We start from the raw sequence: 21,874 nt of genomic DNA, 5'->3' as shown, positions 1-21,874 counted from the left end.
TTTGAAGTCCGACTATCATTGAACTCATTCGTTTATTCGGACATATATGGCTCATTCTATAGAGAGGAGGTAAAGCAATACATAACGAGTTGGCACTGTTGTCTTCACAACAACAAGGAACAGAAGAGAGGACTCTTTTTTTTACTATCAACAAGTTGCAATGGCCACGTTCAAAAGGGATGTGTCCAACTTTGATGAGGAGTTTAGTTTATTTTGCGATCCTTACTTGTTTGGAGTGTTTATAAGTGAGTTTTCTTGAATGCTTGCCATTTTGGCTCGATTGCGCTAGCATTAGCATGCTGTGAATGCCCAAACCAGCGACAGCATGATGGAATCAGTTGAAAATGTTCTCCATCAATCAACAACATTATGGTTAAGTCATAAATGAGGCTCTGTGCCCTGGAGTGTTTATAAATTAGTTTTTTTTGAATGCTAGCCATTTTTGGTTTGATTGCGCTAGTAGGCTATTAGCATGCTGTGAATGCCCAAACCAGGGAAAGCGTAATGGAATCAGTTGAAAATGTTCTCCATCAATCAACAACATTATGGGTAAGTCCTAAATGAGGCGCTGTGTCCAAAATTCTGAACTATTCCTTTAATCATCAACGGGACGCCCTGTAAAGAGAGTGGACTGTTTCAAGTACCTTGGTGTCGAAGTGTCATGGTCAACACACATAGACACTGTGGTGAGGAAAACACTAGAGTCTGCACCACCTCAGACAACTGAGGAAATTCAGAGCGGGGCGGCGGTATAGCTCGGTTGGTAGAGCGGGTCGTTCAGTGATCGTAGGGTCGGTGGTTCGAATCCCGGCTCCTCCTGACTACCTGTCGAAGTGTCCTTGGGCAAGACACTGAACCCCAAATTGCTCCACCGTTGGTGTGTGAATGGCGCTCCGGGCCAGTGTAACAACTGGATGGGGAGCGCATTACAAATGCAGTATCTATACCTATACCTATGATCAAGAGCATCCTGATTGGGAATATCACCACCTGGTATGGGAGCAGCAGCATACAAGATTGCAAGGCCCTACAGAGAGTGGTACAGTCAGCTGAAAGTATCTTAGGGGGGGGGGGGCACTCCCTCACCTCGAGGACGTCTACACCAGACTAAGGCCAGCAGAATCCTGAAAGACCCCAACCGCCCAGGCAATGGACTATTTTCTAGGGCTGTCTCCTAGTCGAGCAGTCGTTTTTTTGGTCCACTGTGAAGATAAGGCAGGTGAGTGGTCTTAGCCCACCAGTTTGTGATTTATATAGGACAGGCTAATCATTCGTTTTAGACCTAGGCTATTACCGTAGCTATATTTGTTGTGCAGTAAAAGGAAACCGATATACACTAGGCCTATGTGTGTAGCCTAGCCTACTAAGCCTATGCACCAGCAATTGCATGCGTTTCCCAAATGAAATATTACAACATAAAACTGCTTTCCTAGATTAATCTTCTTGTATTAACTAAGATATCCGCTGGAAAAACTCATTTTTTCCATAGATGGATTGAGCTCTAACATCTGCAAAAAATATTTTCGTGGCAGCCATTTCTTTGTTGACTGCTGCCCAATGCATGAGCCTATTTGCGCACGCTTTGAAATGCGCAGTTGAGGAGACTACGTCAAATCACCCAACCCTAATGTAGGCTATGGGAAACACTGCATAACCAGGCCAGGTCCAGCCTGGCTTATGTGCATGGTTGGATTGTTTCTGTTCAGGACTGGTAGGACGGAAGCTAGTCATGCCACTGAAATAGCTGTGAATTGAAATGACATGAAATAATGTCTGATAAATTAAGATTAAGATTAAAATGCATTGTATACGTTACATGTGAATAACCTAACCTGAATGTGAATCACAGGACAGTCCCTGCAGGAGTTCCTCAAAATGGTGGCCTTCTACCCACGCTTTATCCCCCAGGCTGCACAACTCATGTGGCTCATGACAGGGCTGCTCTGAACGCACAGTTACATGGCTGCTCAGGGGTCAAAGGTGAAAAGCATAGGAAGGCCCGCATAGGAAGGCCCTATGTAACCTAGAATACTGGGTATGTGGCCCCATCTAATGGACAGGTAGAGATATTACACAGGACGCTTCATCACCACGGTGGACAGGTCGACTGGATGGCGTCCGCCGAGGTAGCCCGGGGGGGTTCATCGGGACCTTGGACGCCCGCTTCCGCGCCTCGTCTGACCTGTCGTCCGACCGGGGCGAGCAGTTCACATCCGAGCTCTGGAATGCAGTTGTAGAGGGTCCTGGGGACGCAGCCCTGCCGTACCACACACAGGCCAACGGTTTGTGCGAGCGGTTTTCATTGCTCCATGAAAGCCAGACTTCGGGACGGGACGACCTTAAGGCCGGCAGCTGGATCGACAAGCCCCCGTGGGTCATGCTGGGCCTCAGGATCGCCCCCAAGGACGACCTCCGGTCCTCGTCCGCCGAGCTGGGCTGAGTTTCCCAGAGGCATCGTAGCGCTACGTTCATCGTAAGATGCGGCGTTCATCGTAGCGCTACGATGAACTTAGCGCTACGATGCCTCTGGGAAACTCAGCCCTGGTCTACGGCCAACCGCTGCAAGTCCTTGGGGATTTCGCCCAAACACCACTGCTCCCTGGTGCGCCACTGACCAGCGAGCCACGCTCCTGGTCCGGTCCTGGTCTGGTTCTGGTCCGGTCCCCGCCTCGCAACGCGGCCTCCCACCGTCCCTTGTCCCCACGGGTCCACAGCTGGTTGAGTACATTTTCGTCCGCCACGACGCCCCACCATGGACCCCTGCGACCCCCTGATGGCTGCCCGTTCAGCGTCCTGGAAACCCGGTGACTAGCACTTTGTGGTGGACGTCGGCGGCAAACCGGAGCGCGTTTCGGTGGACTACCGGCTCACGTGGACTGGAGCCGCCCTGTTGGACTGGCAACTCCCCTGCCGCCCAATTTTTACTGGGTGAATTCTGTGGGGACATATGTCATGGACGCATCTATGTGCGGAATTTACCGTAGGCTAGACGGATCTGTCATTTTAACGGCTGTTGCTGTCTGCACTTGTTTAGGTAGAAGACTTCCTCTCTCTTGCTCTAATGTTGCTGTTTTGGCAAATAAATAATACACACGTTGTGTCGTCGCTGAGAGAAGTAGCCTAGTTGGGTCTAGAGCTCTTACAATAGGCAACTATCACTGAGAGGATCTTATCTGGAGACGAAATCCTGGGGGAGAAAAGCCAACGTGGCTTTAGCGTCAAGTTTCTACTCCAACAATGTAGCCTTCTAGGAGTAGGAGTGTAGCCTACACTGACACCCTGTGGTGCATAGAGAGCCATGCAGTGTTGTAAGAATCTGCTGTTGAGATCAGTACCGCTAGATGTCGCTGTTGTTTTAAACTGACCCTATTTCCCGTGCTGATATCAAGCTGATAATAATTTAATCGGTCTCACGGTGAATGACTAGTCTAGAGTAGCCTAGTCTAGAATTTACTATGACCTGCAATATATAATCTATTAGAATCCTAAAAGCTGGATTGATCGAAACCATGTAACGCTGTAGGGTAGCCTATTGCAAACTTTGTCTTTGATGGGGGACCCAAGTTATTATAGGCTGTATTATTTTGTATTGACTGCAAACATGAACTCAGAAGTGTCAACCATTTCCATTTGATTAGGCCTACTGCAGTTTATACCATCATATAGGCTAGGCAAGACAGACACCCACGTAGATCTCTCTCTGTCACTCGGTCTCTCTCTCTCTCACACACACACACACACACACACACACACACACACACACACACACACACACACACACACACACTCTCTCTCTCTCTCTCTCTCTTCTCTCTCTCTCTCTCTCTCTCTTCACACACACACACACACACACACACACACACACACACACACACACACACACACACACACAGACTTGCACAGACAAAATCTCTCTCTCACTTAGTCACTTGGAAGACTGGGGGAAGAGAGATAGGCTACGTCGGGAGAGAGAGAGGAGGGGGGAGAAAGAGAGAGAGAGAGCGCACAAGGGAGAGAGAGAGAAAGAGAGAGAGAGAGAGAGAGAGAGAGCGAGGGAGAGAGAGAGAGAGAGAGAGAGAGTCATAAAACACACCGGGGACGATTCTGGCAGCGGTGGCACCGCTCTCACCCTCCCACGTAGCCGTAACGCTTCAGCCGACAACCACAAATGCCCACACTGACAACCATTCACCGCCCCTCGGAACTTCGACATCCCGTGTCCACACCGTCCCTCGGATTCCCATCTCCGCGCTCCCCTTTTTATAGTAAAATTCGCTCCGGCCTGTCGAGTGACCGCGCAACATCGGGCTTCTACCACGGTTCGCTCTCCTCATACCCTCCTTTTCTGAATGACAGGCGGACGGTTTGATTTTGACGATGGTGGCACATATTGCGGCGGCTGGGAGGATGGGAAAGCCCACGGACACGGCATCTGCACCGGACCCAAGGGCCAAGGCGAGTACTCCGGATCCTGGTCGAACGGCTTCGAGGTAGTTGGGGTTTACACCTGGCCCAGTGGGAACGTCTACCAGGGGTACTGGGCGCAGGGGAAACGCCACGGACTCGGGGTGGAGTCGAAGGGCCGGTGGATTTACCGGGGTGAATGGACTCATGGATATAAAGGTCGATACGGGGTCCGTCAGAGTCTGGCCACCCCGGCCAGATACGATGGGACGTGGAGTAACGGTCTGCAGGACGGATATGGAGTTGAGACGTACGGGGATGGAGGTGAGCTGGCAGCAACAGTTTGTGGTTGAAGTTGAACATTCAGTTTCGAAGAGGAGACAGTTCTGCCTTTTATAGCAACACTTTAAACAATCATTATTAGTGTATTAGCAGATCGTTTTAATCACCCTTCTTTGCAATAAGAAATAATAGCGGAACAATCCTATAAAACAATGTAGGCTATCTTTTTGTGTTATAAACCAACAAACACAGCGCTAGTGGTAGGCAATAAGAAATAATAGCCTAGGAACAATCCTATAAAACAATGTAGGCTATATTTTTGTGTTATAAACCCTCAAACACAGCGCTAGTGGGCTAGATGCTAATTTGGGACTGGTCAGCTCTCACAGAGGTCAGGTTATAAATAGAAACTTCATCCACTCTAGAAAATCAAAACGCTGTTCGCCAGCTGCAGACGTATCGACATATTGACTCTTTCATGGTCATTTTCCATGAACGAGAGAGTCAATATGTCGATATTGACTGTTTTGCTGCAATTATCTTTTGAGAGTCATTTGTATTTTTTGCAAGATTGTCTGTTGTCTATTTGTGACATGGTCTGGAAAGTTTTTGTGCACTGTATCTTGCACTTAAATCTTCATTTTGTAGGTTGCCTAGTATATTCCATAGACAAGATCATCTTATGATAATATGAATATTCATAGTAGTAATACATAAGGATAATTGACTATTGCACACGACACCACACATTCTCTTTTGTTTTTAGGCAAATATAGCTAGCGATAGCCTACTGTACATATTTGTCAGTTACTGACAGACAAAATCACACTCATAATTACAATATTGCATTCAATTCAAATTCCAAGAATATCTTTAAAATGATTGAGTTTGACCAGCAGTCAAGGTGTGCTTTACAATTGGGCAAAAGTAAGCATTACTTTGGCAGTGCGGGTTTGGTTGAATTCCAGGCCCATTCTTAAAGGATCAAATCAAATCCAATAGTATTTTTATAGCAAATTTCATACACAGAGGAAACACAATGTGCTTTAGAGAGAGGAAGGGAGGGGAGAATGTATATAATATGCAGCCAGTACCAGATATCCCATATCTACCCTGACCTCCTGATCTCACCTGTAGTCTCTTTACCTCCCCTCTCTCCATCCCGCTCTCTCTCCATCCCTCTCTCTCTGTCCCTCTCTCTCCCTCCACCCCTCTCTCCCTCCCTCTCTCTCCCTCTTTCTCTGTCCCTCTCTCCCTCTCTCTCCCCCTCTCCATCCCGCTCTCTCTCCCTCCCTCTCTCTCCCCCTCTCTCTGTCCCTTTCTCCCTCCCTCTCTCTCTCCCTCCCTCCCTCCCTCTCTCTCACTCCCTCTCTCCTCTCTCTCTTCATCCCTCTCTCCATCCTCCTCTCCCTCCCTCCCCCTTTCTCTCCCTCTCCCTCTCTCTCTCTGTCCCTCTCTCTCTCCCTATCTCTCTCTGTCCCTCTCTCCCTCCCTCTCTCTCTCCCCACCCACACTTTCTGTCACTTGAATCCCTACAACCGAGTTCTTAGCCATTGCGTCTGAAGTCTGCACATGCTCACTGCTTCTCATGGAAGCGTGAATAACCTGTTGGAAACAGGGGTGTAGTGGTGATTAAAGAAGTGGGTGTACTGTACTCTCCACCACACCACTGGCTGACTTGCCCTTTAACCTTTCGCTTACAGCAATTCAACACTTCCAAATGCGTGGCAGCCGGACAGAAACCACGTTACCCTCACTGTGATGCTGCGTCCATGGAAATTCGACTGCATGTCAGACTGGCTTTCCAAAGGCTCAGATGGACTTTTCTAGGCCGCAGCGATCGGTTCACATAGCAAGATAGGCGGAGTTATGTTTGGCCTGAGCTGACAAACTTCCCGACGTCTCAAGTTACTTCTATCTTTTAAAATAGCACATGCTCCCCCCTGCTCAAGGGACCAGGGAGCTGAAGACAGGCAGAGAGGCACTACGCCTGTTCCCCCCGAACCCCGGCGTGGAGGTGCCTTGATGGTCGCCGTGTTGCCAAGCCATTCCTCCACAGTACTCATTCATATTTGACATGATTAGACACAGCTTTGTTCGGGTTAGGGTTTGGTAGTTCCTGTTAGAATCTCACGCAACAAGTTACACCATCTCAACTGCCAAAATTGACCTCCGTGCCATTTTGAAACGACTCATAGGAGAAACTACAGCTGGGATGTACACTCTTCATAGTTCTGCACCTGTCCAGCCCTGCTTTAAGCCACGCCCCCTTTCCGGTGCAGTGAGAGGCCAGCAGGTCAAAGTTTTAGGTTTTAGTGAGGTTGGATTTGCATCCACTAGTGTAGAAAACGGGAACTTTTTAGCAGAGGTTTACCCTGTATTTATTTATTTTGATATCACTGAAAGGGCATTCTAAACCCTGAGTACTAGAAAGGGCATTCTGAACCCTGAGTACTAGAAAGGTCATTCTAAACCCTGAGTACTAGAAAGGGCATTCTAAATCCTGAGTACTAGAAAGGGCATTCTAAACCCTGAGTACTAGAAAGGGCATTCTAAACCCTGGGTACTAGAAAGGGCATTCTAAACCCTGAGTACTAGAAAGGGCATTCTAAACCCTGAGTACTAGAAAGGGCATTCTAAATCCTGAGTACTAGAAAGGGCATTCTAAACCCTGAGTACTAGAAAGGGCATTCTAAACCCTGGGTACTAGAAAGGTCATTCTAAACCTTGGGTACTAGAAAGGGCATTCTAAACCCTGGGTACTAGAAAGGGCATTCTAAACCCTGGGTACTAGAAAGGGCATTCTAAACCCTGGGTACTAGAAAGGGCATTCTAAACCCTGGGTACTAGAAAGGGCATTCTAAACCCTGGGTACTAGAAAGGGCATTCTAAATCCTGAGTACGCTGAACCTGTGTCTGTGTAATTCAGTTTTCGTTGATTGGTTGATTGAGTCATTGAGTCATTGATTCTCCGCTCCCTCCCTCCCGACAGGCACGTACCAGGGCCAGTGGACGGGCGGGATGCGGCACGGCTACGGCGTGCGCCAGAGCGTCCCGTACGGCATGGCCACCGTCATCCGCTCGCCGCTGCGCACCTCGCTGGCCTCGCTGCGCTCGGAGCAGAGCAACGGCACGGCGCTCCACGACGGCCTCTCGGACGGCCCGGCGGGGACGCGCGGCGGCTTCGTCCTCAACTTCCACTCGGACGGCGCGGCGGAGAAGAAGAAGGGCCTGTTCCGCCGCGGCTCGCTGTTCGGCAGCCTGCGGCAGCTGCGCAAGTCCGACTCGCGCTCGTCCATCTCCAGCAAGCGCAGCTCGGCGCGCAGCGACGGCGCCATGAGCCGTATCAGCTCCAGCGACGCCAACTCCACCATCAGCTTCGGCGAGGGGGACATGGCGGACGACTACGCGCCGCTGGAGGACAACGTGGACGCCACCACCACCGAGTCCTACATGGGCGAGTGGAAGAACGACAAGCGCAACGGCTTCGGCGTCAGCGAGCGCTCCAACGGGATGAAGTACGAGGGCGAGTGGATGAACAACAAGCGCCACGGCTACGGCTGCACCATCTTCCCGGACGGCACCAAGGAGGAGGGGAAGTATAAAAACAATGCGCTGGCCAGGGGCGTCAAGAAGCAGCTCATTCCGCTGAAGAACGCCAAAACCAAGCAGAAGGTGGACCGGGCCGTCGAGGGCGCCATCCGGGCCGCCGCCATCGCCAGGACGAAGGTGGAAATAGCCACGTCAAGGTAACGGCGCCTCACACTCGCGCAGGGGGAGGGTGGGGGGGGGGCGGGTGCGTTTGAATTCGGGGTCCCTCAGGTCCACTCCTCGTAAGCCTAAATGCTCTTGATGAGATCTGTGGGGATTTTAAAGGTATGTGTAAAGTAATACATAGCCAGTGCCGACCAGATGCTACTGCTTAGCTTCCACCTGTCGGATCTGCTCAGATCTCTGGAAAGTGCACAGAGGAGGGCGTAGGGGTGGGCTGCATTACTACTGCTGAGACCGACCTTCCCTTTCACATATCTACACAAGTGTGTGTGTGTGTGTACGTGTGTGTGTGTGTTTGTGGGGGTGTCGATGCCGATGAGGATATTGATGATGATAGTCTGAATGTGTGATGCACCATGGGCCAGTTTCTGCACTGCTGGTCTGAAGGTCGGGCAGCTGTTTCAGGAGTGCCTCTTTCTCTCTCTCTCCCCCCCTCTCTCCCTCTCTCCCCCGCCCTTCTCTCTCTCCCTCTCTCTCCCTTTCTCTCTCTCCCTCTCTCTCTCTCCCCTTTCTCTCTCTCCCTCTCTTTCTCTCCCCCTTTCTCTCTCCCCCTCTCTCTCTCCCCCTTTCTCTCTCCCCCTTTCTCTCCCTCTCTCTCCCTCTCTCTCTCTCCCTCTCTCTCCCTTTCTCTCTCTCTCTCCCCCCTTTCTCTCTCTCCCTCTCTCTCCCTCCTTTCTCTCTCTCCCTCTCTCCCCCTCTCTCTCTCCCCCCTTTCTCCCTCTCTCTCTCTCTTATTATTGTCATGAACAGAGGTGTGAGGGAATGGAGAGCGATCATACTGTCACTCAGTTCAACTACAGTCTGTAATGAGGCTAGATTGATGTCACACGAGTAATAACACCGCCATTACTCTTTTATACGAGTAGTTAGGTATTTAACATTACAAGCCTTGTTCTAAGGTTATTTACGATCATATACTTAAATAATAAAACTTTGACAGACTGATCCACTGTGTACTTAGCTATGACATGAGCAATGAGTACTAATATCTCAACAGTGCACTATTCATCAACAATTTTATATGGACCGTTGTATAGCCTATGCTTGTAAATTATAACGTTAAATAGCTTATAATACAAAACTACCTATAACATTTATAAACTTGCTAGTGTAGACTTCTGGAGCAACTGTCTTTAATATCAATAATAATAATAATAATATAATACAATATCAATCAAACTATTATTGCTTAGTGAGGAAGTCAGGATTCAGTCATGTCATTTTATTGACACTATCACTATATCTTTTAATTAGTAGTTGTAGTAGTGGTAGTAGCTGCTTTATTGATCCCCGGGGGGTAAATTGTGCAAAGAGTCAAATTCCCTGTCTGTGACTCGTTCACTCTAAAACACACCCTGTCTTACTTTCACAATGCACCTTCAATCATTTCGACGATAAAGGCGACAGTACAAATGAGCCATGACCCCAGGGGTCGCGCTGAAGCGAAAGGAAGCTACAGTATGGTCAGGTTAAGCTCTTGTGGTTGTGCAGGCTCCCCATGGATGTATTAATAGTTTCCCTGAGATCACAAGTCCACCGGTTCTAATGGGGGAAGCAGTAGCTACTGCATGAGCACAGGCCCACAAGACCCAAGGTAGAGAGACACAAACCAGAAGTCGTTAACAAAGGCTGCTTCAGTGTAAACACCACTCTCCCATCCACTATGTTTTCTGTCAGCGCTCTGTAAACCAGTAGCCTAACATTGATTAATTGTGCCCTGTCTTTTACAATGCACGGTCGTGGAGTGACTTACGACTATAGCGGCATATAAAACATTCACTTGTCTGTTCACACAAGGCTAAACGGCAACTCCCGACGACGCCCGCACGTCCTCGCTGTCCCTCGCGATGCTGTGTGTCCTATGTTGAAAAAAACACTAATTAGCGTGTTCTTAACTTCTGATTATTCCGGCTCATCAATTATAATGATGCCTGTTTATAACCAGCGCCCTGGACTCATCTCGTCGCCGCGGCGGTGCGACGAAACAGAGATATGTCCCCGTGCGGGGTGTGAGAATGCAGAGAGGGGCGCCGTCTTTGAAGGCTGCCGTTATGTGGCGCTGCCATAGTTGACCGGCCTGGTAAGAGCTCAAGAACGTGCAGGACAGAGGGGTCTCGGCCTGCGTCACTCCCCCCGTCATCTGTGTGGAGGAAGCCCATGGGAGGGATGAAGAGAGACATGGAGAGGAGGGCAGGGGAGGGAGGAGGAGGGTGAAGAGATACAGATGATGATAGAGTGGGTGATAGAGAGGGGGTGAGAGAGAGAAGAGGGAGGGTGGGCAAAAAAGAGAGCGAGCTCTGTGTGTGTGTGTGTGTGTGTGTGTGTGTGTGTGTGTGCGTGCGTCAGAAGTGGGCCCTGCCTAAATAAGGCCTGGCAGGACTGGGCTTATCAACAGCTGACAGGAATACGGCCTTGCTGTGTGTGTGGCCGTGCTAGCTAGTTTAGCTTAGCCCGAACAGCTGGTGCACTAGCATACCATCTGCCGGCCCACTCAGGCAGTCTGGACAGTAGATGTCCAAAAGTTCTTGGGAAAGGTTTCTGTCTGAAAAGTCCAAGCTTAGGCCTCTGTATTTCAGGTTTTCGTAGCATTATTTTAGAATCTAAAGATGATTTTTATTTGATAGCTAAGACAATTTTGTAATTCAAAACACTGCACAGATCATACCTATCACTCTAAGGGGCATACCAGGTTATTCAAGATTAAAAATGTCGTTGTCACAGGTACGTGTACAGTCACAGTACGGAAGAGCATTAGGGCCAACAACTGAGTTTATTTTTTATTTTTTAAGATTCTGAGTTTAAAGTCAGAATTTTTGACTTTAATGTCAGAATTTCTGACTTTAATGTCAGAATTTCTGAGAAAGAAACTCAGAATTTCTGACTTTAAAAGTAAAACTTAAAAAAAAAAAACTGCTGTTGGCCCTAATGCTCTTCCGTAGTCACAGTCACATGTTGCTGCCGATTATGCTCAATAACAGATAGACTCCAGTACTCAGTTTACAAATGACACATTTGCAAGTTACAAATGAACAAATCACACAATAAGTACCATTTCTTTACAGTATAAAATAAGGGTAAGAAAGATAGATATCGGTCTGGATGAATTATGTACATGCTATATATGGATGTGAATAAATAAACAAATAAATAACCCAGGGGGCATGGGTGAGTTATGTACATGCTATAGCTATAGTATATAATCCGGGGGGGGGGGGGGTGTATATAGACATTTGCATCACTGACATAAACACCTGGTTCTGATCCGGTTCCTGTCTCCTGTCTTCCAGGACGGCCCACGCCCGGGCCAAGGGGGACGCGGCGGACCAGGCCGCCCAGTCGGCCGGTCAGGACTCCGACATCGCCAGGGCCGTGGCCAGGGAGCTGGCTCCAGGCTTCCACCAGCCAGGTAAACCAGACCTCCGGTGGCTCGGCCGTCACTGTAGGTGACATACACCTCCAGGATGTGACACGCCGGGGGGATTCACTAGCCGGGGGTCTGTCCCCCACAGCCTCTGCATCTCGCTCGGTCCTAACCCACATAGCAAGCGGATCTGGGCCATATACAGGCCAGATCTGGCCCTTGTGGCTTAGTTCCGGCCCATATATGGCCCAGATCCGCTTGCTATCTGGGAATAAACGCCACCGTCCCGTCACTCACTCAGAGCGTTGGAACTTCATCCGTGTTCATTTTATGTCACATTTCTATGACCGTGTGGCCAGAGAACTGGTCCTCGGCTCCGCTCTGCCAGAGGAGGAATTTAAGCACACGCACACACACACACACACACACACACACACACACACACACACACACACACACACACACACACGCACACACGCACACACACACACACACACACACACACCACGATATCTGTTCCCCAGTGTTTCTTGATACATCATCCACTGCCTACAACCTGTCACGATATTATAAACAGCAGTGCCAGGCTGGCATTTTGTGGGCTTAGCCGTGCCTACTGGGCACCGGGCCGCCGTGGGACAGAGATAGAACCCGATAGAACCCGGTTCTTACTGGCCTGGAGCGCCGCGAGGAGCCGGACGTACCGTCGGATCAGTCTACGATCTGGATCGGTCTGATCCGCGGCTTATAGACCCCCGTCGCTGCTTCTGAAGTCCCCTTTGTGACCACCTTTGTCCGAGGGTCTTTGTGTCGGGGCTCTATCTCTCCATGTTCTGCATGCAGCAGATGCATATGGTAATGTAAGAGATGTACATGCTAATGAATGCTAGGGGATGAATATCATTTACATAACTTAGCTACTTGTGTGCCTCTCAGTCTGCACAGAGACAGAGTGGGAAGAGAGAGAGAGAGAGGGAGAGAAAGAGAGAGAGAGAGAGAGAGAGAGATAAATAAATAGACAGCGATTGAAAACAAGATGGCTCTTCCCAGCCCAGTGAGGTGTCAATGTAGCTAGTCTAGCTAGAAGAAAGGTGTGAAAGATACATATGGACCATGAGCCTTCTTGATTACATTAAAACCAATGGGCTTGGGTATTAAAACAGCAAAGTCAAGTGTCCATGCTCTACCAATTCTAGCTGTATCATATCCACAGTAACTGCTCTGAAGCACCGTGGTCAAAGTGTGAGGAGGCTGTAGCACGCCCACCTCTCCTGGAGTCTAATCTCGCGATACCAGACTTTGGAGATCTCCTACTCCGAAAGTCCAAAGGCATCTCCATTGAAAATTGGTGCTAGAACAGCGCTAGAGCCCAACGCTTCCAATCGGAACCACTGCCTACATCTCCAATAGGGTGAAGGACCCACCTTACCACAAAAAAACCTGAGTGGAGACCCAGATAGCAAGCGGATCTGGGCCATATATGGGCCAGAACTAAACCACAAGGGCCAGATCTGGCCTGTATATGGCCCAGATCCGCTTGCTATCTGGGGAATCAATGCTGCATTCATGTGGTGTCAGAATAATCAGAAAAATTGGTTTCTAACTCGGAAAAATCCCATCAACACCCCCCCAAGTCGGAACAAAAAGTCAGCTAGTCAGCAAAAATGTTGGTACACGACTTGCCGGCTTGTGAAGTCATAGGCAGGAAGTAGCGGACAAAAGTAGGTTAAATGTTTAGTTGTGGTGGTAATAAACTGTTTTTTTTGGCTCACATGTAATTTGTAAGGTAAGTCATATGGTATTAGGTTGTAAGCGTTAGTTGCTGTCCACGTAGAGTGATCTAGATTTGTTTAAGTTATTCAAGTCAGGTAAAGCAATATCTTTGTGCTTCAGAGAATCCTTTGCTCATTATTGTCAAGCAAAAACTAGAAACAGCTACCAGTGGGTTTGGTTGTTTAAATGCCCGGGGCAATAAAATACATTATCTTCTTTGTATCATCCATATTGTCCCCATATTACGACTTAAAAGCTCATGAACACACCGAAGTCGAAAGAACGACTTCACATCTCGAGAGATTTGACCTTCTGAGGAGCACGTGAATGCAGCACAAAACATTGAAATCAAAACATGTCACCGCCCCATGCATTAGCAAGGACTGTCAGAGACTTTCTATTGGTCCAATGATGCAGGTTTTAATCAACCTCTCAAATTGTTTCCACCCACTTTTAGCAACGAAATCTGGAGGAATGTCCTCAGTCTCTAGTTGAGCGCAGCGTTTAGAGACCGACTCGTGAGTCTCGGAGGAGACGGACAGACAGACACAGCGAGTGAGAGAAGGCAAAGGAAGAGCGTCCATTTGAAAACAAGGAAACAAAATGGCTGTTGTCCGTGCGCCTGGCTAGCTTGCGGGTGATGGCGCTGGAGTTAGCAGGCCGACGGCCCAGGCGCAGCCCTCATCAGTGTCCAGGAGCATGTAGAGAATGCATGGAACGTTTTACAGGGAAATATAAACCCACCAGGGCTCCTCAAACTCCATTAAGGAACAAATACCTCATCTGTGAACTCATGGCTGCGGAGCAGGAACGCTAACCGTGAGCCAACTGACAGTGAATAAATGTGAATTATGATTCTCCCAGCGATAAAAAAAAAAAGAGATATGGTGTTGCGTGGATGCATGTACCCCAAGTAAGGGTTAATGATTTCACGCTGCAAATAGAATGACTGAACATCAAAGTTTGTTGAATGAAATTGAGTTGAAATCTCATTGTGTTTTCCAGGCCCTGACTACATCAAGCAGAGGTTCAACGAGCCAATCGAGGTCAAGGAGGTCCCGGAGGAGCCAAAGAAGAAGTCGCCATCAGGAAGCCCCCACTTCTACCGTAAAGGCACCACCCCCGACCACTCCCCCAATCAGAGCCCATCCCAGAGTCCCGCCCACACGCCCCCTCCGTCACCCCCTGCCGTTAAGAAGAGCTTCTTCGGCAGCAAGACCACCGCAAAGCCTTCTGGGAAAGAGAACAAGACCCCCATGGCGGAGAGCCTGGCTGCCGGCATCACCAAGGCCGCCTGTAAAATCTTGCCCAAACAGGAAGTCAGACAGGAAGTGCCTAAACCGTTCAAGACGGTAGAATCCGCCATCCCCAACGCCACAGACAGCCCCGGCAACGGGCAGCTGCACACCCAGTACCACGGCTACTACGTGAAGGCCGACGTCAAGATCCCGCCTCCGGACGAGCCAATGGGCGCGGAGGAGGAGCTTCAGATGATCCCGGCCGCCCTCGCCCGCATGCCCCCGCCCGCCAAGGTGTACCGCACCCCCACGCCGAAACCCCCCACGCCCAAGCCGGCCAAAGAGAGCAAGCCGGAGCCCAAGTTAAGGAAGCAGGATTCGTACAGGCCGAAGAGCCTGGCGGAAACCAAGAAGGCCAGCATGGAGATCAGCACGGATTTAGTGGAGGAAGAGTCAGTAAGTAGAGCACCCTGTAGAGGGACAATGGGATGAGTAGAGGGGGTGCCTCTGGATAAGAGCTCTGGATGAGATATCAGGGATGAGTTCAACACAAGCACAGCTCTGGGCCGCGTTTCCCAGAGCCATCGTAGCGCTACGCCGTAAGATCTCCCTTTAGATGGAGCGCTGGTTCCCGGAGCCTCCTTAGCTAAGGTTGACCCGTCGTAAGCTGTCCCAACGCCATGCGCTCCATTCATCCTGGCATAGTTTTATAAGGAGAACTGCAATATAGTGCACATCTATCTAGCCTATGTGCAAATTACATCACTAGTCTACAATCAACCTAATGAAAGTGAATGATGAAAACAGGGTTTTGTAGATAGATAGATAGATAGATAGATAGATTGATAGATTGATTACATTAATGAAGGTCCCCTTCTATTTAGTGTGTCAACTCTATGGCTGGGTTAAAAAAAAATCGATTAATCGATTCTGAATCAAATCGTTTTCAGTGGGTTAAAACCTCCATTTACGTGTAAACGACAGGTACAAACGCAGATAAATATCACCGTTTTCCCAGATCCCCGGCTATGTGTTAACAACCCAGATAGCAAGTGGATCTGGGCCATATATGGGCCGGAACTAAGCCACAAGGGCCAGATCTGGCCTGTATATGGCCCAGATCCGCTCGCTATCTGGGAAGGCCATAGACTACTGTTCATGGGGAAAGAAGCAGCTGGGGAAAGAATAAAAAAAATCTGGGTGTCACTGAAATTCAAAAACAACTCTTTTAATGATCAAGTTTTAAATCTTTGGGTCCATGTTCTTTTAGAATCCACCAAGAGCTATATGAAATATGTTCAAAATCTTTCATGCGCTGGGTGAGCAACTTTCATTGGAATGAATGGGCGGCTACCTTTCAATTCCACATCCACTTCTTGTAATACCTCCATGGTTGAACCAGGTACAGCGTAGCCTAGCTTACTGTATTATGATCAATTGCTACTTGCAAAAACTGTAAAATACTCTGTGTTTGCTTGATTTAGCTCAGGACATTGATACCGAGGGAACTGTAGGTCTGTAGCAGTTGGGATATACATTACCTTGAATGGAGTAAAAGCTTCTAAGCTTTGGCTTGTTTTGGGTCACAGGACAGGCCAAGAAGTTGTAACTTGATGCTGTTTGCATTGTTTTTCTTTCTGTCAATAATAATGTGTTGTCTAAACTATTCTCCTCTTCTCTTCTACTCCTCTCTGTCTCTCACAGGGTCCTAATTCAATTCTGGTTGCCCTAGTAATGCTGTTGAATATTGGTCTAGCAATAATCTTTGTCCATTTTCTGACCTGACAAAATCTCAACTCAGGTAAGAAATAGTTCAACTCCCTCCTCGTTCTGATATGTACCATGGCTGTATCATGATTATGTTGGTTCTGTTCTCTATCTGCTAATTGCCATACGTTGATGAAGAGCTACTGCACACCTGAATGAGATTCAACATAACGAGCTAACCCCGTAACGTCCTGTTCTGACCCTAGTGGACTCAACCAAACTAGCGGCCTCGGCCTCCCTAACTCTGCAAGTCGGCCTTTAAAAACGGGCACCGGTCAGGAACAGACGCGGGCAAAACGGAGGACTGGAAATAGAGCGAGACACGGCAAGAGAGAGAGAGAGAGAGCGAAAGATGAGACCTGGACCGCCCAGGCCGCCCGGGGCCCCACCCCGATTCGCTGGCGATGATTTGCGACTTGTCCCGGGTTCTGTGAAAGCTGAAGCAAGCAGTCGTTGGGGGGAGGGGGGGGGACACAAAAAAAAAAGGAAATTTGCTGATCCAAGCTGCAACCAATGAAGTGCAACATTGCCCCTCCATCTGCCTTGGAGGGGGGTGGGCAGGGGGTCGTGTGCGTGTGTGTGTGTGCGCGTGTGTGTGTGTGGGGCTCAGCAGGGTGTTGGGGTGTACGGGGGGCTGGGGGTGGGAGGGCGGGTGAGGGGGGGGGGGGGGGGCGGGGGGGTTGACTGGATATGTTCGGAGATGCACTTTTAGTTGACGGAAGCCAACAGCTGCCTTACTATTTTACCATCTGACGTGTGAGAGGGGGAGAGACGTGCCAGAGGCCGCCGGGGGAGGAATGCGTCTCGGCGGTCTCCTCCGCTCCTGCCAGCGGGTCCGTCCGTCCGCCCGCCCGTCCCTCCGTCCATCTCGGCGTTCGCCGTCCCCTTCGCCGGAGGACAAACCCGTACGCCGCTCCGCAGCGGCCACCACCGGTCAGCAGTCGTACAGCCACCAGCGCCACCCCTAAAGCCTTGTCTAGTGTCCTCGGACTAACGACCCACGCTCCGCGCCACATGACGCCCGGGGCAGGGCAGGGGGGCGGCGCCCGGGTTACGTGTATCTGTTGGTTACTGGTTTATTATCTTTTAGAATAAGTCAAGAGGATGTTTGATTCGTTTATTTATTTAAGTCTAGAAATATATTGCGCACTCGCAACTTTTTCCAGGTCTTTGGAATCCCAAAGGAATTTCCTTCCAGCATTTGTGACACATACTGGCCGTCTTTGCAGTATAAATGTTTAATTTCATGCTTAAAGGAGCAGTTTGGTATTTCACATCCTGAGCCCTGTTATAAAGTTATTTACGATCATATCGGTCGATTTTCGAATCAGATTTTTGTATCGATCGACGGTTGATATAAAAATGTTGCCATGCTTTGCACTTTTGAGATATTAGTGCTCATTGCTCATGTCACAGTTACAGTAAGTACACAATGCGATCCATAATGTTCCTAAGCATTTATATGTCCATAGAGCTCCATTTTGTTCTACTGTACTTAGCTGTGACATGAACAATGAGCAGATAATCTCCAGAGTGCAAAGTTTTTTTTTTTTATATATGGACCATGATCCTAAAGACCAAACTACTCCTTTAACAGTTTATCTATAGAGCAATTATTATGCAAACTACAATGTTCATATCATGCATGAAGTACTGATTGAAAGAGGTTAGCAATAAGCTATTTATGTTTTTACATCATTTGAATTACGATAGCCAGTGTTGTCGTGCTGACTGTATGTAACACAGATACTGTTGATGACATGTTTAGAGGTGAATCAGTGTTCATATTTTCTGAATTAGGTATTAGGGCTAAGTGACCTCACAAACATGGCAGTATTCAATCAACAAAGAAAGTTTTAGATTTGTATCTTTTAATTTAGTGCTGCTAAAGATTAGATTGCACCAAATTAGTAGCTTTCCAATTGATTGATTTAAACTTATTTGAAAATCTAGTTGTACGTTGGCTGCTCTTACAGAGTATGATTGCAGCAGTCACATTACAAGAATCATAGTGGTATGCAAATAGAATCTTAATTACACGCAATAATATATTACCAAATGAAGTGGGTGTCATGATAATGTGCCAAAATCTTTGTGATTGTATTTTTTTTTTTTTTTTTTTTAATATGGCATTGACAGGTTTTCATTTATTTATAGTCAAACAAATTGAGTATAGAGAAAATAAACCACTGTAAAGTATTTCGTTTTGGTTTGATTCTGAGCCTTAGTATTTAAAATTTTAAATGATGTTATCCTTAATATGTAAAAGGAGTTTTGTTGGATTTTGCTATTTTAGAATTAGACCTATTTTCTGCATGAGTTGGATGATGAATGTTATATTTATTTGACTGTCAGTGTCTTCTGCATCATTGATTCGGCCCAAACCAGCTGTCCTCCCTGTTGTCCAGACTTTAAGGATTGACCTCACTAACATGCATGGACGTTGTGAAGACGTTTGTTTCTCAACATCCCTACCTGCAATAACTGGCTGATGCAGTGTTGAATACATTCAGGTACATACAATGGTTGGCTGAATGTTCAGATGAATGCCTGTCTTTAATTAAATTGAATGTTCCAGTTTACTTCAGAGGAAGAGCCAACGTCTTAATTGTTGCTGTATTATCTCCATGTTATCAGTTTTATGCCTAGTTATGCATGCAGAGTTCTTTGTGAATAATTAATATTGTGCCATTATATTCATAGAATAATGTGTATAGTATACATCACTGTTGACGCTTTTATATGCATTTCCTGGTATTAAGGGATAAACATTTTCAGTGGGAAAAGGCGGAATGTATGGTTTGTGTCATGTGCCAGTTGGGATACGAGGGTGCAAGGTTGTGCTGATGTTGTGGTAACGTTGCTGTGACGTTGTATTGACACTGCCTGTTTTTGCAGACGTGTGATCTAACTGCCTCAGTATGTGAGATGGGATTGGATGAGGAGGGAAGAGCAGAGCGTCAGAAGGAGGCATGGGGATGCTGCCATGTTTAATGGATGTTGATATCGATATCTTGATGCATTTTAATGAACTCAGAAGTTGAGAAGCTGAAAGAGCCATGAGTGATGGAGTTTATTTCTCTTGTCTAAACTGTATTTGCACAGCTATGTATAAGGCTATTATAAGGCTATTTTCTACTAGTTTTACCTGACGCTCCATCCATTTTTATTTTTATTTTTTTTGCCCCAAATGATGAGCTGTTATTACTGATGTTTAAATTATACTAACAGTTTTCTGTATGATTTGTATGTGAATGCACATTGTTTATGGTTTCTAGGCCTTTTTACAAAGCACAAGTCAGAGCCTTTAGGTATTTTTCTAAAATGTTCTAAACTGTATTTTGGAAAACCAGCCTGTTGCAAATTGTAACTTACAATTTGATAGCTAGTTTGTCCAATTATTTTAACATCAATCAAATGTTGCAAGATTCCCAGGGAATGTCACGTAGTTCAACATGAATAGCAAGATACGTTTGATATTTACAGTCTTTCAGACGACATTGTACGGCTATTGTATTTTTGGCCGTGGTTTCCACCAAGAACGATTAAAAAGTCAGTTTACATTAACAGTGTTTGTCTCATTTCCTGTGCTACTCTCTCTTGAGTGAGGGAGAAACTTGGTGTGACGCGTGTAGGCCTACTCCCCACATCCCATTGTGCATGATACAGGCTTACCAAGCGCACCCCCAAATCCCAAATTACTGGGCACCAATCCTGTCAAAACAAGAACTCAGCCCCCTTTCATTTCATCCTTTCTTGAGAGAAATAGAAAACACGCAATGAACATCCCGCTAGGTGAGGTGGAGCTGTGTTTGGAGGAAAGGGGGAATTCCCCCATGCTTAAACGGATCTGTCTGAGCGGCAGGCGGACTGTTTTATTAGCGTGGGTCTAGCCCCCGGAGTGTGAAGACTGGCCCTCGTCTCAGGGATATCTGTGGTGATGCCCGGACTAAAATAGTGACCGACAGCTGCGGAGGCTGGGATGGTGTCACATTTGAAAGCACCGAGAGGAAGAGAGGGAGAGAGAGGGGCGAATCTCTCTGTACTTGCCGCATTGGGCCCACTACACAGGAGCGAAAGGTCACTAACCAACTGTTTAGTTCTATTTTCTTTTGTGTCTCCAGACAGACTCTGAGGTGAAGGGCTAGTCGCTCCAACACACCTGACTGGATTTATGCACATTGGGCCTAGAGAGAGTCCTTGTGGAGCTCTTGTAGCCAACACAAACATGTATTTGGGCCCATACATTTGTTCAGCAGTCAAATACATTTGTTCAGCAGTCAAATACAAGCCCAGAGTTTGATTTTAAGTTTCAGCAGATAGTCCCAGCGTGCTCCACTTGAGAGATATTTTTGTGGGAATCGTCAAGGTCAAGCAGCGTTGGTTACAGTCGCGGGCAGGCATGTGGATGGGAGACCGTGTCAAACCTCAAACATCTCCCACTACACACACTCTCCTATTTCACAGGTCAGCACTTCTGGGGCACGGAATACCACATACATTTACTTATCATTTGTTTTTTCACCAATCAAGATGACACAGAGAGAGGCCATGCTCTCTCTCTAGCTCCGAGTTCAACGACCAGATGACAGTTTTCTACACACTGCATTCATTGGTGTTCATGGAAAGTTGCAAATCAAAATGCCTTTAAATTTAAAGCCACTACCTATTGGTGATGGGTCATGGTTGGAATCTACCTGTCTTAACCCTAGCCCAGGTGACAGGTCATACTGTATGTGAAAAATGCTGCTCAGCAGTTTTTCAACCTCACCTTTCCAGATCTGGGGGAGGAGGGAGGGGGGAGGACTCCTCAATTAACCCTCCCCACTCCAACCTCCCAAATTACCCCTCCAATTACCCCTCACCCCCCACTGGCTACAGTACCCCTGCCCCCCCTGCCATTAGAGCTAGATTGATAGGCCTTCTGGGTCAAAGCACTGAGGTCGTTTCATCCGCGACGGCACCTGCTCCCCCCCATCACCGGTAGCAACGCCAGCGGCAACACTGCACCCCCCACCCTCCCCGCACCCCTCCCCTGGGCACCCACCAAACATAGAAACAGGCTGTGTAGACCAGGGAAGTTGGACCACTAGTGGCCCCACACTCAATATTACGCCCACACAGGCGGTTCTATGACTCTGCTTCTAGGGCCCCCAGCCCCTGAGACCGTCAAGTTCCTCACACTGCCAAAGTTCATTTATATTTAGAGCACGGCATTGTTGGCTTTGCCCAAGTACGTCATCTGTTACATATGGATTCACCTGCCAGAGGCTCT

General features: G+C 47.9%; 1 protein-coding gene across 1 annotated transcript; it reads left to right on the top strand.

Annotated features, from left to right (window-relative positions):
* Positions 1 to 4,349: 4,349 nt before the first annotated feature.
* jph1b (junctophilin 1b) lies at positions 4,350 to 16,617 on the top strand (the record flags this gene model as incomplete). Its single annotated transcript, XM_084457974.1, has 5 exons — positions 4,350 to 4,728; positions 7,679 to 8,435; positions 11,748 to 11,866; positions 14,600 to 15,288; positions 16,537 to 16,617. The coding sequence occupies 5 exons, from the start codon at positions 4,350 to 4,352 to the stop codon at positions 16,615 to 16,617; spliced, it is 2,025 nt and encodes a 674-aa protein (XP_084314100.1).
* Positions 16,618 to 21,874: the final 5,257 nt, after the last annotated feature.

The sequence above is a fragment of the Borostomias antarcticus genome (genome assembly GCF_949987555.1).
Source record: "Borostomias antarcticus genome assembly, chromosome: 24".
NCBI lineage: Eukaryota > Metazoa > Chordata > Actinopteri > Stomiiformes > Stomiidae > Borostomias > Borostomias antarcticus.
The sequence above is the reverse complement of the archived record's forward strand: the minus strand, read 5'-3'. Positions and strand labels throughout refer to the sequence as shown.